Source organism: Solea senegalensis, linkage group LG11 (genome assembly GCF_019176455.1).
Source record: "Solea senegalensis isolate Sse05_10M linkage group LG11, IFAPA_SoseM_1, whole genome shotgun sequence".
Lineage (NCBI taxonomy): Eukaryota > Metazoa > Chordata > Actinopteri > Pleuronectiformes > Soleidae > Solea > Solea senegalensis.
This window is the reverse complement of record NC_058031.1, coordinates 20530649-20546348: the sequence shown is the minus strand read 5'-3', so window position 1 is coordinate 20546348 and position 15700 is coordinate 20530649. Positions and strand designations below refer to the sequence as shown.

Below are 15700 nucleotides of genomic sequence, written 5' to 3'. Positions count from 1 at the left end.
CTCCTTTGTTATTGGAAAAAGTACAGCGATCCTCAATCCAACTTGATTTGCAACATGGTATAGTCTGACAGCATATACTTCCCCCAGTAACACTGACTTCATCAATGTACAGATCCCGTCCACTATACCCACCTACCTGTGGTTTGATTGAGTTCAGTTAACTTCTCTCCGGCTTCTTCTCTTTTACACCTTATCAAATGACAGTACATAGGTTTATTTTAATGTAATATTACATGGTCAGCATCTGTGGCATTCTCTTTTGTGGGGACCCAGGTTTTGTTTTTTTTTATATTGACACCATTTTGCAGGTGCGCCTTTGCTGCATCCTGGGCTTAGTGCCACCAAAGGAAACTGTCACTGGTGTTAAGAAATACACACTTAGTCCCTGTAGCAGTATGATGGTGCAGTCACAGTGCTGACACAGCACTTTCTGCATTCTGTGACATCTCCTTTTCAAAAAATGATATATCAAATTAAAGATTCAAAAAAACACAGGTTGCAAGAGTTGTTCCTGGCATACGGTTGTATTTTCCGAGTGTCACATTTTGTTCCAATCCAATACGGCATCATATGTGCTCTCCTCAGGCTGTTTGAGCGTCTGTGTTACAGTGACGGGAGTCGAGGCGTCGCTTGATGCTATTATGTCCGTACCTCTCCCGTCATTACTGACGCTCCATTACACAACACCTCCGCATCGCAAAAACTCATATCCAGATCGCTCTGCAGAGCGTGAGCCTGCTGGTATGGTTTAACTTTAGGTCGTCGTTCTTGATTAAATAGAACGCAGTTCCCGGTGATTTATCATTGCATGAGTAACCGATCGCTATCCCAGAAGGAAAATTACAGTCTGCTTAATAGCGCTGGGAGTGGAATACGACTTAATTTACAAGTTCTACATTGGTGTTTACCGCATCTCCAGATGAATATATGTAGATTTAACTTATTACAGATTTTATGATCTTACAGAGGCTCCTAATATTCAATTATGCTGCAGAATCTGTCTTCTATTTGTCAGTCGTGATCTTAATTAGGGTTTTTTCCGCAAACAATAATGCTTAAAATCTTAGAGCAGTGATTTGTCATGTAAGTGACGGCCATTATCAGTTAACTGACACTTCAGTCACGCAAGCCGATCGCGTGACAGTCGAGGTAAATAAAGGAGGGCCGAGTATCAACTCCCTCACACAAATGTGATGCAATTAAACGTCATTGCATAGCTTGGAATTCAAATGAACTAGACATCATGAGCAGTGATGCATCATCTGACAAGGGCATGATTTATTTACAGATGAGGAAAAAAAGAGAGAGAAGAAAATCAATTATTTTTACGCCAGTCGATTTGGTGCAAATCTGTGAAAGCCAAATTTTTGGTATTGATTGAAGCTGTCGAGTGGAAGTAGCCTCTCTTATCCTGAGACTGTGGCTGTTTCATAGTTCAGCCTGATTGAATTAGCGTCCGCGCTCCTCGGAGACGCCGCCTTCGTCTCTCATTTTTGTTCGCGCTGAAAGGAATTACAGCATCCTCAAGTGGAACGCTTTTAGAGACAAAGTGTGCATGAAATCCATAACAGCTTTGTTAATATTTAGAAAAGAGGCTAATTCAAAAAGGTTTTGTACCCGGCTGCCGCATTTAATATTCGGTGTTCGATATGTAGAACAAAAGTTGGTCTTCGTGACTGTCAATGATGTGAATGTGAAAGTTTTTTGGTTTTTTTTAACTCAATAAAAGACAAGAATCATTGTTAAAGAATATTCATTATTTGATGTTGTTTAAACTACTTGCCGTATCTTGGCGCGTGTCATATCTGCGGCGTCTCAATCTTTTTATTCTTATTTCCCTCATTTCTCCAGGAGTGTCCTCAGATCCTTCCCTCCACCCAAATCTACATGCCCGCTGGAGTCATGAGGCCCATCACGCTGCTGGCCCAGAACCTGCCGCAGCCTCAGTCGGGACAGAGGAACTACGAGTGCATCTTTCACATCCAGGGCAACACACACAGCGTCCCGGCTCTGAGGTTCAACAGCACCAGCATACAGTGTCAGAAGACCACGGTAAGACTAGCGCGAGCTCATCGAGGTGACAAACCTCAGCAGTGTCTCTTAACCCGATAATTGTGAGTTGGTTTATTGAATAAGGGGCTTGTTATTGACTGATTACCACCTCGGCCAATCCTAATCAACTTCTTCACTGCGCTCACCAACCCCTGCTTTGAAATCTGTCAGCAGCAGCTCCATTTCAGGACAGCCGTACTGGTTCAACCATTAGGGAGGCTTTACAGCTGGTTAGCTTCAATGTGAGACAGAGGTAGCGGCGGTAATAGACTGGCGTGGTAAGGACTTAGCCACAGGGACCGACTGTCGCAAAGCTGCAGTCTCCTCATTCCCCGCCTCTAATCCTCCACTCAAACTGTCCCCACTAATGGGGAGCAACAATTTCAGCAATGTTAATTTCCTCAGCTCCAATCAGGTCACGAGACAGAGGGGAGGCATTTTAATGACACCAATTATGACTTACTTAACGAGACATATGATTAACATGAGAGCCACGCACCGCGGCACCCCATCACACTGATAGGTGCACTCGCGAGCGGGGAGTCAGCGCGTGTGGCCCTGACAGCTTCGCCCGCCGCCTTTTTCCCTCCAGCCCTGTCACACACTTGTCACGGGCTGCGGGGTCATTTCGCCAGCTGCCGCGTTACCACTGAGCTCAGAGCGCGTCGCTGATTCGTGGCTCCTCGCTGCGTTTGAACCGTACCCACTCTCACCCACTCTCTCCCCCACAAAGGCAACGATTGAGCTCTTGTGACACTGGAACTCGCTCTGCCTCTGATTTCAGATGGCGGCATGGGGAAAAAAAAGTTCCACGAGACGCGAGTAAAGTTGTATTTTTTTGTACATCATAATGATGGCTCCCGGAGTTCTTTTGTGCTTAGGAAATGTAAATTATGCATATTAGGCAACATGTGTGACAGTAATTGCTTCATGTAAATCAGTTCTATTAATTTTTTTTGGTTGTTATTGCATGTGTTAGTCACATTTTACTCCGTCACACGACCTCTTGAAGGCCTATTTAAAAGTGTGAGCTGCAAAAAAAAAGTAATTTTTGGTTACGTCAATGTCGCCTTTAACTATTGAATTTGTTTCATGTGAGCTCAGACGGAGTGCGACTATTTTAAAGAAGCAAGTCATTGCTTCAATTACTGGCATTATTGACCTCTAAAAGGTCTCTAAGCTTCTGAAAATGGAGACAAACTATTGGAAACCGCAGCTGTTGGTTAGATACTTCCATTCAGCCTCTGTTGGTCTATTACGTTGTTCTGAAGAACTCCCACGCCTCGAAAACACCCGCACTTACCCGAGGAAGAAGCAGGTTGCGTCCCGAGTGTTTGATGTGCACACACACACTCACTCATTACTGCTGAGACCTGCAAATCTCTGGTAACCTGGAGAAAATGGATAAACACACGTATGGACAAACGTTTAATGCTTTGTTTTGTAAAGTCAGAGAAAGAAAGAGGGTGTGTGTGTGTGTGTGTGTCTAGAACCATTCACATGGCGCTGTGAGGGAGTAATCTTCCGTCTCTCTCCACGCCCCCGCCTCTCTCCTCGTCAGGTGGGACTGTGATAGGATCCAATTAAGGGAGCTGTAGATAAAATGATGATGAATTGCAGTGGTGTGGACGACTGATGGACACACACACAGACACCAGGGCAAACCACTAAAACACACAAGAGGGGCCGAGACAATGTCGATGCAACAAAGAGCGTGATGGAGGACATAAACGGAGGAAAGAGAGAACGTGAAGAATGTGTGGAACAGAGACAGACTGCCGGGGTCGAGGTGCTCGACAGACGACGAGAGAGGAAATAAACAAATGGGGTAGAAACAGATGGAGAGAGGGAGAGAATGTACGTGGAATATAAAAGACGCGCACGTCCAAGGAAGTGATGCGGCGAGAGAAGGAAGTCGTGATCCGTGCAGAAGTGAAAGGGAGACTAGATTAACGAGAACAGCAGAGGGTGAAAGGACAGCTTGGGACAGGAGGGGGAGGAGTTACAAAGTAGTGCTGTGCAGGGACGGCGCTCACACAAACCTGTGCAGGTGAACGGACTACAGTGTAGTCAGGTCGCGTATCAACGCAGACTAAATGTGTTATAAAAACATTATAAAATCATTATTATGGTATGTTTGAAAACTGTCACATCACACCAGCCTTGACCGGACGTTACCCAGAAGAGGAAGCTACCACAGATAAAAAAAAATAATAATTTCAACAGATTTGGATATACATATTTAAACATGCAGCTGCTCCACGTAACTTCTACAAATCTTTAAGATTGCATTGTATATATATGTGAAAGTCACAGTCTTCCATGGAAAGAAGAAGGAAAATTTGTTTTTTGGGTCCATCAGGGGGTTTAATAATAGAAAAAAATGCCCAGTTGTGGACATTAAACCCCAAACAATGAAGTGGAAGATGATTGGACATAACAAAGACGCGGCTGCATCATTTTTTTGTCCACCGCTAAAACACTTTTTATATCATTTTTAATAACTGAAATCTTGACGCCATGGTGTTTTTTTTTTTATTTGCCTTCACGAGTAATTACTTTTTCATATATAATAATTAGGTGGAGGGTGTTTTTCTTTTTCGTTTTTTAAGGAACGATGGCAGCAAAGGAGTGACAGCAATGCCTGCACACATACAGTAGAAGAATCATCAATGATTGAGAGGCTGCACACTGGTAACCATTGTATTGAGTATTCTCAGCAGGCGAGTGTGTGTTTGTATCACAGCTGGCTGCGACGGGGACAGTAGAGTGTAATAAATCACAGGGAAAATTAGCCAGCAGTAGATGTACACTCATCCATTCAATCTTACTGTCTCTTTGTGCATTATTTAGCCCCATGCAAACACTGAAACATTGAACTTGCATACGCAAATACTCCAGGGACCCAAAGTGTGCATGAACGCACCGCGGCATGCTCACGGGAAAAAACGCACACTGGCATACACACACACACACACATGTAGAAATGCACAGATATATGCAAGCTGTGTGGATTCCCACTGGTTTGTTTCACGGGCAAACACACACACACACACACACACACACACACACACTCCCTGGGGGTTTGGAAGCCCAACGTGAAGCAGACATATGGAGATTCTCCACATGATCTTCTTCCTAATCATGGGGAGCAGACGGAGACTGTAGCATCAGCAGCAACCGGCAACCTGCTTTACATGATTTATTGCACTGACACACACGCGCTATCAAAGGCTGCACGAGCATGTGTGAGAGTGCATATGTGTGCACGCATACCCCAAAGTCCATTGAGTGTGGCACAGTAAATACCAGGAGGGTGACAGACTGTTTGTGTTTTTGTGTGTTCGCTCTTCCCTCGTCTAGACTTTCACTAACTTCCACAAAATGTGCTCCGAATATAACACACGTGGTTTTTCTGCACATGCAAATGACACGTATTTTACGAGTGATTCTGCTTCGTCAAGTGAAACATACGGCACTGACTTCACGATGGGGGAGGTCAAGCTGCATATAGACAATCATCTTTCACCATGCTGAATAAAAGTCCTGCATTTACGAGCAAACAAAACACATGAAAGTTAAAGTCATTGTACAGGGATTAGAAGTAGTAGTTATTAAACAAGTAAAGTTATTAAACGGAGCCGTTTCATTAATGAAGCCCCATTAATGAACTCAAATGAATGGAAGTGAAACAGGGGGGGCTTGTGTGCGCGGTGTATTTTTAACACGCGGTATCCTTCAGCGTATCCTTCAACATGACTAATTACACCAGTGTGACCCGCACATGGACGCGCACACGCACGTGTACGCACACCCACGTGTACGCACACCCACTCGCTCCTTTTTTTTTCCCCCCGTCCTCTCATCAGCCAGCTGCTCTGTTTTGTTAACATTGGCAGTTTTTAGTTCACTCACACATTGAAACACGTGCACGCGCGCGCACACACACACACACGCACTAGCCATATCTGTGCACACAGTCCATGGAGACATGCAATCCATGGAGACGATTCATGTAGCAGGAGAATAAACGAGTGCAGAAGCAGATAACGAATGAACCCAAGCCAGACTGGTGTGTTACTGTAATGAGGCCAGGGATGGCTTTGTGCTCACCTTGTACTTTTTTACACCTCCTCCTCTTCCCTCTCTTTTTTCCCTCCTCTTGTCACCTTCCCTCCCTCCCTTGTCCCCTCTCAATGCCCTTTCTCCCCTCTATACTCTCCTCTCCCTTATCTCCTCCTTGTTTAAACTGCACTTCTACTCTTTTTCGTCCCATATGCTCCCTCTTTTCTATCCCTCCTCTAGCTCTTTTCCTCTTATTGTCATCCTTTACTGCCTCGTCTCATTCTCCTCCTTGCCCTCTGTTGCTTGTCCTAATCGCCTCTCCTCCTTTCCTAATTCCCATCCTCTTACCATTTTCCACTTATCTTCTCTTTCGCTGTCCTCCACTTAAACCTCGTTCCCACCGGTCAAAAAAAAGAAGAAAACATTTCATTTTGAGTTTTTCTTTACCAGTGGGAATGTGTTTAATCGCCATTCACTCCCACGTGAAATGACTCTGTAATGCATTTGGTTTTTTATTCGACGTGACACAAGTCCTGGCTGAAGCTGTTCATATTCCTGGGGTTCTGCCCCGCACAGTGCTAAGACACACATAGTCATATCAAATAATTCACTCACCGCTGAGTTTCAACGAGGGATTAAAGAAGAGCTCTGACCTCTGTTGTGTTATTCGCTCAACTCGTTTTGTTTCCGTCGTGTTTGCAGCGTCACATTTCATGCAAAACCCTGCATATACCTGCTCATTTTTTGCATGAAAGACGTGTTACATTTACCATCCTCTCCTCTCCTCTCGCCTCCCTGGAGGGCTGGGGCACACTCTGAGTTGGCTCAGGTAGATTAATTACATGCAGTGACATGGAGAAGTTGGCCAGAGGCTTCAGTAATGAGTCTGATTACTCATCTCCAGCAGCTCAGGGCGCTCAGGGGAGGGAAGTCAGGACAGCAGGCCAGCAGAGAGGCCTCTCAGTCGGGGAAGAGCAACCTCCACCTACTGGGCTCCACCGATGAAGAGTTATAAACGGACACTGTTGCCACCCCTTTAACATCAAAGCTGGGGAAAAAGTTGGAAACAAGCTGCGAGTCAACAGCTACTGATGCACCTAACAGAATCAGAGATACTAGTTTATAGAGGACAAAGCCAGCGTCCCACTACATCTATACAGCTATACCTCTAGCTATAATCAGTTATGAAAAATAAAAAATAAGAGACAAACTGTAGGCCAGCAAGACAAGAATCCAAACATCTAATCTCCAGTAGACCAAAAGAATGCTCAGTATGGAAGAAATCCTTAATGGAGGCCAAGAAGGTAACCCAGAGAGGGATGGCTGAGGGACAAAAAAATATAATTGCTGGCAGGAAATGTGGAAAACATAAGCCCAGCTAATAAATCATAAAAAAAAGACAGCTACAGTCCCTCATTAAGCCCTAAGAGAGGTGATTTTAGTGAAAGCGTTCAACTCTTCCCAACCCGTGAGTGAAAACAAGAGCGAGGTGAATCTGCAATGGATTGGATGCATCTCGATTACACGCGTTTGATTTCAACGGATTGACTTCCCCGTTCTCTCGTATTCACACACAAATTATCTGAGGAGTGAGCGACTGGGAGCAGCCTCGAGACGTGACTTTCAGATTTGAACTTGTCTAGTTTTCCGATGTTATTGTGGTGTTTATCAAATGGTTTGCAGTAACTATGTAAGGTGACATATTTTTAGGCATTCTACCAGAGCGATAGATTGCCTTCATTTTGTTCTCTGTGTGTGGTGCAGGTCCTAACCATGTGTTCTTGTCCAGAGATGAAGCGTTTTAGTATGTAATCATCATTTGTTATGGTCGCCAATGTAAAGCAGAACTATGCTGGAGTGTTACCCTACTTTAACAGCCTTGTTGGGTGGAGATTGGGGGAGTGTCAGTGGTGAGTTTTTAACTCCAGTGAGGATAAAGTGGTAGACAATGGATGGATGTGTATGCTAGTGATAATAGTACTCCAAGCCTGTAGGGGGAGCTCTGTAGAGAGAGAAACAGGCAAAAATAGCGACCGGACATGCAAAGTTCCACTTTAAAAAGTAAGCTTCAAGTGTTATGGCAATAGGACTGTAATTATTACCTCAAAGTATGTCATTTTCCAAAGATAACTGTCTACTTTTGGAATAAAGCTCAAATGTTCCGTCTCATTTTAGCCTCGTTCACACGATTTCCATCTTGATTTGACTGTTGCTAATGAGTTTTCCAACATGCTGACAAAAGCAACCGGCGACTGATTGGTGGTTGATCGGCAAATACGATGTGGGAACGTTTTTTAAAGACGCGTCTCTGGAGGCTTTCTTTCCCCCGTGCATTGCAGATTTCCGTTCCGATTTCCAGGCCCAAATTAGTTCGGAGTCTGCGGCAACAACCAATCGGAGACAAGGACACAACACTGGTCACGCTGGAAACCGGGAGACAAAAAAACGAAATAAAATCATGACACTTGACATAATAGTCTGCGTTCTTCTCCTGGCGGAGGTTAGCAAGTTGTGTAACCAGCTCGCTGGACATATAATTTGCGGCGTATGTCCACTGTAGCCTGGAAAATGGACAATAAAGTGTAGATCAAATTGTGTTTGATATTATTTTATTGAGAAGACGGATCGGCTGAGAGGCCAATGCATTGTTTATGAAAACGAAAAGGTTGACTACATCTAGCGTTGGGTGCAAGCCATTCGTCTTCATCTCATAAGAAAATCATTTTGAAATTTTAGTGGTCACGGAAGAGTAATACCTGGGGACCGACGAGACTAGTGTGATCCATTATTAATTAACGCTATGTGACTTTACTTACATTCAGAGTCACCAGAGAATGAATCTTACTCACACTGACTTTCCCCTGACTTCCCCTGAACCTGCCTGCGACTCCTCTCTTACTCTCAAGTTTCCCGTGGGAAGTGAATCAGACAGCGGGCGATGCCCGGTGTGCCTTGTGACACGCGGTGTCACAGTGTGGTTTGCGTCGGCGTTTGGAACCATGTGACCGTCTGAATAAGGCATGATGTGGCGGGCGGCGGGGTGGGCAGCGGCTGACAAGAGAACAAGCTCGCCCAGTGTTTTGGTGACGGCAAACAAGTCCAAAGCCTTAAAGTTTAATGGGGGCCAAGCCGCAGAGCAAAGGAGGGGGCGGGGGGGGGTGTGGGCATGAGTGTGTGTGGGGGTCCTGTGGTTTCTCTGAGGCCACTCGCCGCTGTACACAGACCTTGAGCCAGTGGGACATAATGGCGATGCTAATAAAATCAACAGCCGACCTCATGTGTGATGGATTTTGGATCACACTGCACTGGTGGGAAGGAATTAAGGCCAATCAGCCTTTTCTTTGTGGTGCAGAGAGTGTCTTGGTTGAATCCCTCTGCTCTGGGGCTGCTGCTGACCTCGGAGAATCCTGTGGTTTCAGTGGCCTGCTCTCCTCTCAGCTTCTCACTGTCTCAGCAGACATCCAGACTTCCCACACTGTGCCTGTTTACAGTGACTCTGACTCTGACTCCCTGTCCTCTTATTCTTCTTTGCCCTCTCCTGGAGTCTGAACCAACACCATTACAGATCACGACAGTGACATCGTAACAGAACAGGGTGATTTTTGTCATGCTTATGTAAGACGGTAAAAGCTATAAGCAGGTAAAGTTCTATATAGATCTTGGAAGTGCTCTGGAAGCCTTGATGAAGGTCTGTGCTCTCAATAACAAAAAGTCTCTTTGCCTTCTATAGAATAGAATAGAATAGAATAGCCTTTATTGTCGTTATTTTGTGGACAACGAAATTTGGGTGCCACTCCCTTGGTGCAAAATACAAATATATAAATAACAATTTTAAAAGAGAAAATAGAAATATTAACAATAAAATAAGCATAAGAAATGTTGTTTACATTTTTTTCAGAAACTATGACTATGTATAAATTAACATAAGATAACAAAATATAGCAGCAAGACCGGTGTAAAAACAGAAAAAAGAGAGAGAAGGCACTTTAAAAGAGAGTCTTTAAAAGAGATAGATTCACGTTTCCTCGTCACTCCTTGATATGTTGCTATCTTATAGCCATGATACCGTGGATCGGAGTTGAGTCGAGGAAAGTTTTGACTCTCTCATGTGTCTACTCTCAGGCCTCGTTGCACATATGGGATGGTCGAACCGCGTCTCCCAAATCCAATGTGTCAGGGAGCAAATTGGAAATGCCAATTTCACTTTGCGCTGCTCCGTATCTTATCTCTCCCTTTCCCCCCCTCATCCCTCCACTTAGCTCATGTGTAAATGAATAAGGTCCTCTCGCACGTCTGCCAGTGTCCGATTCCTGTCTGCTTTCACGCCTCTCCTCCTCCTCCGCCACTTCCTGTGTCTTCTCCTAATCCCCATTTTCCTGTCATCACCTGTCCTTCCTCTCCCTCCATCCTTCTCCCCTCATCTCCTCCTCCTCCCTCTTCATTCATTCATGCCCATTCAACTGTTACCCATCTGTTATTTCTCTAAAATATGTGCAGTTTTTGTTGTGTGGTGTGGTGAATATGGATTTATCCGTGCATTTCTTGCTCGGGCTGCGTCGCTGTCTGCGATGACCAAGCAGCAGTGAATCACTATGCAAATGAAGCAATGTCTCGCACAAGTCCTTCATAAATCAAAACACTCTCTCTCCCCTTCTGTTTCTCTGTATCTCTCAGTACGACTACGAGGGCAGCGACATCAGCGACCTGCCCGTCGACCTCTCCGTGGTGTGGAACGGAAACTTCGTCATCGACAACCCCTTCAACATTCAAGGTGGGACACAAAAAAACGGAGACGGTCCGTCGGCTTGTTTATCCGCAACAATGCTGCACACACTCTTTCCCCCCTTCATGGGAAACATGTAATTTCATTTTTGACAGGCTTCAGAGAGGAAGGTGAAAGTGTACCACTCGTTTAGAAATTAAAATATATATATATATATATAAAAAAAAACACACACACACACACACTCTCGTCTCAGGGGGCAGAGGGAGTGATTGATGGAAACCCATGATAAACAAACATCCAACACAGAAATTAATAGGGATGGATGTTGGAGAGGAGAATGAACAAATGTAGTAAGTAAACGGGAGAAGCGGGAGAGAGAGATGGGTGGATGACAGGATGATAAATGCACCGTGTAATGGCGAGGGGGGTAGAGAAAGGAATGGATAAAGAAAAACAGAAAGCGACATGGAGGGATGGCATTTATTATTTTTAATCGCTATTTGTGCATGAAGTGGAAAACAATTTCCAATTCTGAATTCTTTATCAAGTGTAATATATTGGGGCGGAGGAGGCTAATGATTTCAGACGTCCCGTTACGTAAGATAATATAAGTGTCATGAAGTCTTTGGCTCCGAACGTACACATGGAGAGTCGGATCAACTAATCCTCCCCTCACCGCTCGCTTTACATTTCCGTCTTAAAAAGGCACACGCGCACGTTTTAATCTCGCATCCTTTTCGTTGTATCTAACCTAATTTTGATAAATGTCGCTCAAGCGGTTCGTTTTGCAGATTGCACCGGGAAATGAGTTGCTTATCGGTCACGACCTAATTCTTCTGCCGGTGTCATTTTTTTTTATTTTAAATGTGCTCCTTTAGGCTTTTTCTCTCATCCCTTCTGCCGCCGTCACAGCCAAATAAATAATCCCATTTCAATTAATCAAGTCAATTGATCACTTTCTGTGGGTTTGATGACTGTTCAGTGAATCAGTATTCACTGTTCAACAAAGGCCGATCTCGAGTGAGTCATTTATTCGGCACTTTTTATCTGAGTTTATTTAATGAGTCACGTAATTATGCAGGACGCGCTTTAACATTTATGTGTTTAATGGAACATTTTAAGCCAGAAACACATTCAGATATAATGATACTTTTGCGTTAATGAGATTAAATTGCTAACGGTTCAGTGCATTTGGCTCACATTCACCCAGCATGAAAAAAGTTTCTTTAAACTTTGAAACGAGCGAGCGGAAATCACGGCAAGTCTCTTATTTTCGTGAAACTTGTTTATAGCTTCTTTAACCTGACGGTGCAGAATGTCCATTTACCACACCAGACTTCACTATCTCAAAGATCGTTTGGTATCGACTTCTCTCGAGTCCAGTGAGCATTTAACTTTATGCATTATCATTTGGACGATCTGTTAAATCCTGTCTGGTGCTTTGGTTTTGAGGTTTTACTGACAGAAATGAAATATGCTTCTGTATATGTATATTTGTATATGTGTACAAGTGCTTAAAATGAGCCTTTACTTACATGAGACTCTACTTTAGAAAAGACACTGTATTTTATCACAGCTATAGAAACACACTATAGGTTTAATTATATTATTGGTTATACATAAACCAGAAATACTGATGATCCGAAATAGCCAAATTCTTCCCAACTATCTCTTATAATAAGCTACATATAATATGTGCATAGTCTATAATTCCCCAGATTTCTACAGTAAAGGTAATATTGAAGGCTTCACATCTGACAGGGTGGTGTTAACTCGGCTGCCTGGGAACACTCGCCACCGAGAAAGTCAAACACTGCTCCTTTATTAATATTCATAATAACAGGGACCATTAGATTCACCTGCTCACCGGCTCGTTAACACAAATATCTCAACAGCCAATCACACGGCGGCGACTCAGTGCATTTGTAATCCAGTGGTTGTGGAGGCACCAGCCACTTTATTAGGTACACACGACGCCTAATAACATGGCACCTGATGCGCTGTGTGCGTACAGAGAAGATGTTTTTCTTTTCACTTTTCGGTTGTAACAAGTGGTTATTTGAGGTGCAGTTGAGCCTTTTTATTATTACTAACCAGCCTGGCCATTCCCCCTCTGACCTTCCCTTGGACCAACCTCCCCATTCCGATACATGGTTTGAACTTAAAACAGCTTGCGTTGACCACATCTTCACATCTTAAAGTTGCCGTCATGTGATTGGCTGATTCGATATTTGTGTTAACAAGCAGCTGAGCGGGTGTATAGTCTAGTATATTTGACTTTCTATGTGGTGAGTGTTCCTTAAAAGTAGGTTTGTGGAAGAGGTGCATGGATCAAAAACATTAGCACTATAGACATACAGTATATCTCTGTTCTTCAGTCTGGCAGAACACCCATTAAGATGGTGTATTCACTGGACTGCTTAGTGTTGAAGGTCTAAAAGTCTTTAGAAAACATGCATTATACAACCGTCCTCACTCATAAATCTCATAAAGACCCTCTCCTCCCTTTTCTCCTCCCTTTTGTCTCCAGCCTCTTTTAATCCCTCCACGCTCCGTCTTCCTCTTTTTCTCCCTCGATTGGAGCTGCATTATCCGTCCGAGGCGAGAGCCGCTCAGCGCCGCTCACCCAGTTTCGCCCCGGTGTAAAGTGGAGATGTTAATGTTAATTAAATCATTCATTTGGTTCAGATTAATTAGCATTGCGCTACTTTTAAGCCGAGCTGCGGCTAATCAGATTAGGGCGAGCGAAGGGCCGCGGCGGGCAGACGGATCCGAAAGAAGCTGGCTTTGAAGTCCAGCCGCCGTATGTCTGCCGGGGAGGAGGGAAACCTTGTATGCTCTGTTGCACTGATGGATTTTTTTTTTTTTTACCTTGGTTTTTCCACTTTGGTTAATTTCAAATTTGTTTTACTGGTGTGACGGCGGAAGAGGAAAAAAGAAAAAAACACCTGCCTGCAGTTTAGGCAACAGAGTTTCAACGGGGGACAATTATGATGCAGATTAACAGACGACAAACGGTATCAAAACAGAAATCAAAAGAAGTTTAACAGTTTCAGTTTGCTATCTCGTTTGCATATGCTTTCCTCTCCTCTGTTTGTTTTTCAGATTGTTCTTCTCCTCCTCTCTGTTTCCTCCGATTCTCTCGCCCTCGCGGGGCTTCATTCACCATCTTTAAATTCAGAACAATTCGTGTTGCTGTTTTGTTAACAAGCACAGCTAAAAAATGATCCTCCCCCTCTTCCCTGTTTTCTTTCATCTCCCTCTCCTCTCATTTCTCTGATGTTTGAGTTTTTAATTATTTATTTTATATATATATGTATATGTGTGTGTATCTATATATATATATATATATATATATATATATATATATATATATATAGATTAATTAATAAATAAACGTGTGTGTTTTCACTTTTAATGACTTTTTTCACCACAGAGGTAAGGGAATGGTTTTACAAACAACAAATTATCATTTCCCTGTTGGCGTCGGAAGACATTACCTGTTGAATTGATATCTGTAATATCCCTCTAGGTCGCTTGTTTTTCCCCCCTCTATTTATTCATACATTTGCTCTCCCGTTGTCACAGCGAGAGAGAGAGAGAGAGGGAGAGAGCTTTAGGTGTTATGTAGGTGATTCATAGTCATTTATGCAGGTTCTTCTTGATGTCTCACACTCGCAGACACGCACGAGCCTGATAACTTTTTCATTTCGCAATTTACATAAAATATGTTCATCAAGAAGGACAATTCTCAGGTGGAATTTAGAAAAAAAAAGAAAAGAAAAAGGAAATTATGAATAGTAGAGCTAAAAATCCACTAACACTCCGAGTTAGGGCGTTCATTTCCGTAGCACCGAGAAGGAGGACACACAACTGCACTACAATACATGTTTGTCCATGATAATGATGACACAGTGAGATACTCTATTCACTGCAAGCCAATTTAATGCATGATATGTCATGATGTATTTGTTACAGAACAGTGGTGGAATTAAAACGTTTGGGAAGAAAATAGGACTAGAACTATATGGAAACAGTGCAAATTAAACAATAAATGTAAAGAACAAATAAAGCAGCATCGTATAAATCAAATAAATGCATAGTTGAATGTCTATCTGTAATATTTCTGCTCTTTCCTGGCAGCATGCAGGAAAGTTTGCTGTTGCCAAGGAACTTTCCCGTGATACATGTACAAGCATATGGAAATGAAATCATATATATCAACATTATAGAAGAGGCTCTGGCGGAGCGTCTGTTGTTCTTATGTTTATCTGTGGAACGTGTCTTCCAATGTTTTTCTATTACATCGTGCAAAAACCCACAAACATTGTCCTTACTACTGTTGCTGCTGATAAACTCGGGCTCTTCTGACAGTTTTGGCATTTCAGCAGCAGCTTGTTTACATTTTTAACCAATCACATTTGATTGCCCATAGATCTTAGGGCATTAGAAGTTAATGGTATTTAAAATCTAGACTGTCCAGTGCTATGTTCAGGTTTGCTTGGAGATACAGCTGGTGAATGCAGAACATACTTCCTGTGTTTGGAAATGGCAATGCCATGCTAATCTCGTGTGCGCGTAACACTGACGTAACTCAATGCAAACAGACGAAGGAGAAAGTAATCCAGTTGGAAATCTTTCTCCCACTGGGGAAGATATACTGATCAATTTCTCACTCTTTTCCTCCAAAAGTACACGGGCTCCATCATTTTTGAGAACAAAAATGTCACAATTTGAGAAGTAACATATGGTGCACACAAGCTCATTTGGAGGCACCAGTACGTCCAGTGCTCCAGTTTATCCTTTCTTTCTTTTCTTTTTTTTTGCCGGCTGTTCGGTTTCATTGCATTCTCTCAG

The 15700-nt window shown here is 43.3% G+C and overlaps 1 protein-coding gene across 2 annotated transcripts in view; it reads left to right on the top strand.

Annotated features, from left to right (window-relative positions):
- The window catches only part of LOC122776787 (plexin-A1-like), a 239030-nt gene that overhangs the window by 156595 nt on the left and 66735 nt on the right, over positions 1-15700 (top strand). For both annotated transcript variants that reach the window (XM_044037510.1, XM_044037509.1), the window contains exons 10-11: positions 1852-2052; positions 10792-10888. In XM_044037510.1, coding sequence (XP_043893445.1) covers positions 1852-2052; positions 10792-10888 — 298 coding nt within the window. The remainder of the gene's footprint in view (positions 1-1851; positions 2053-10791; positions 10889-15700) is intronic.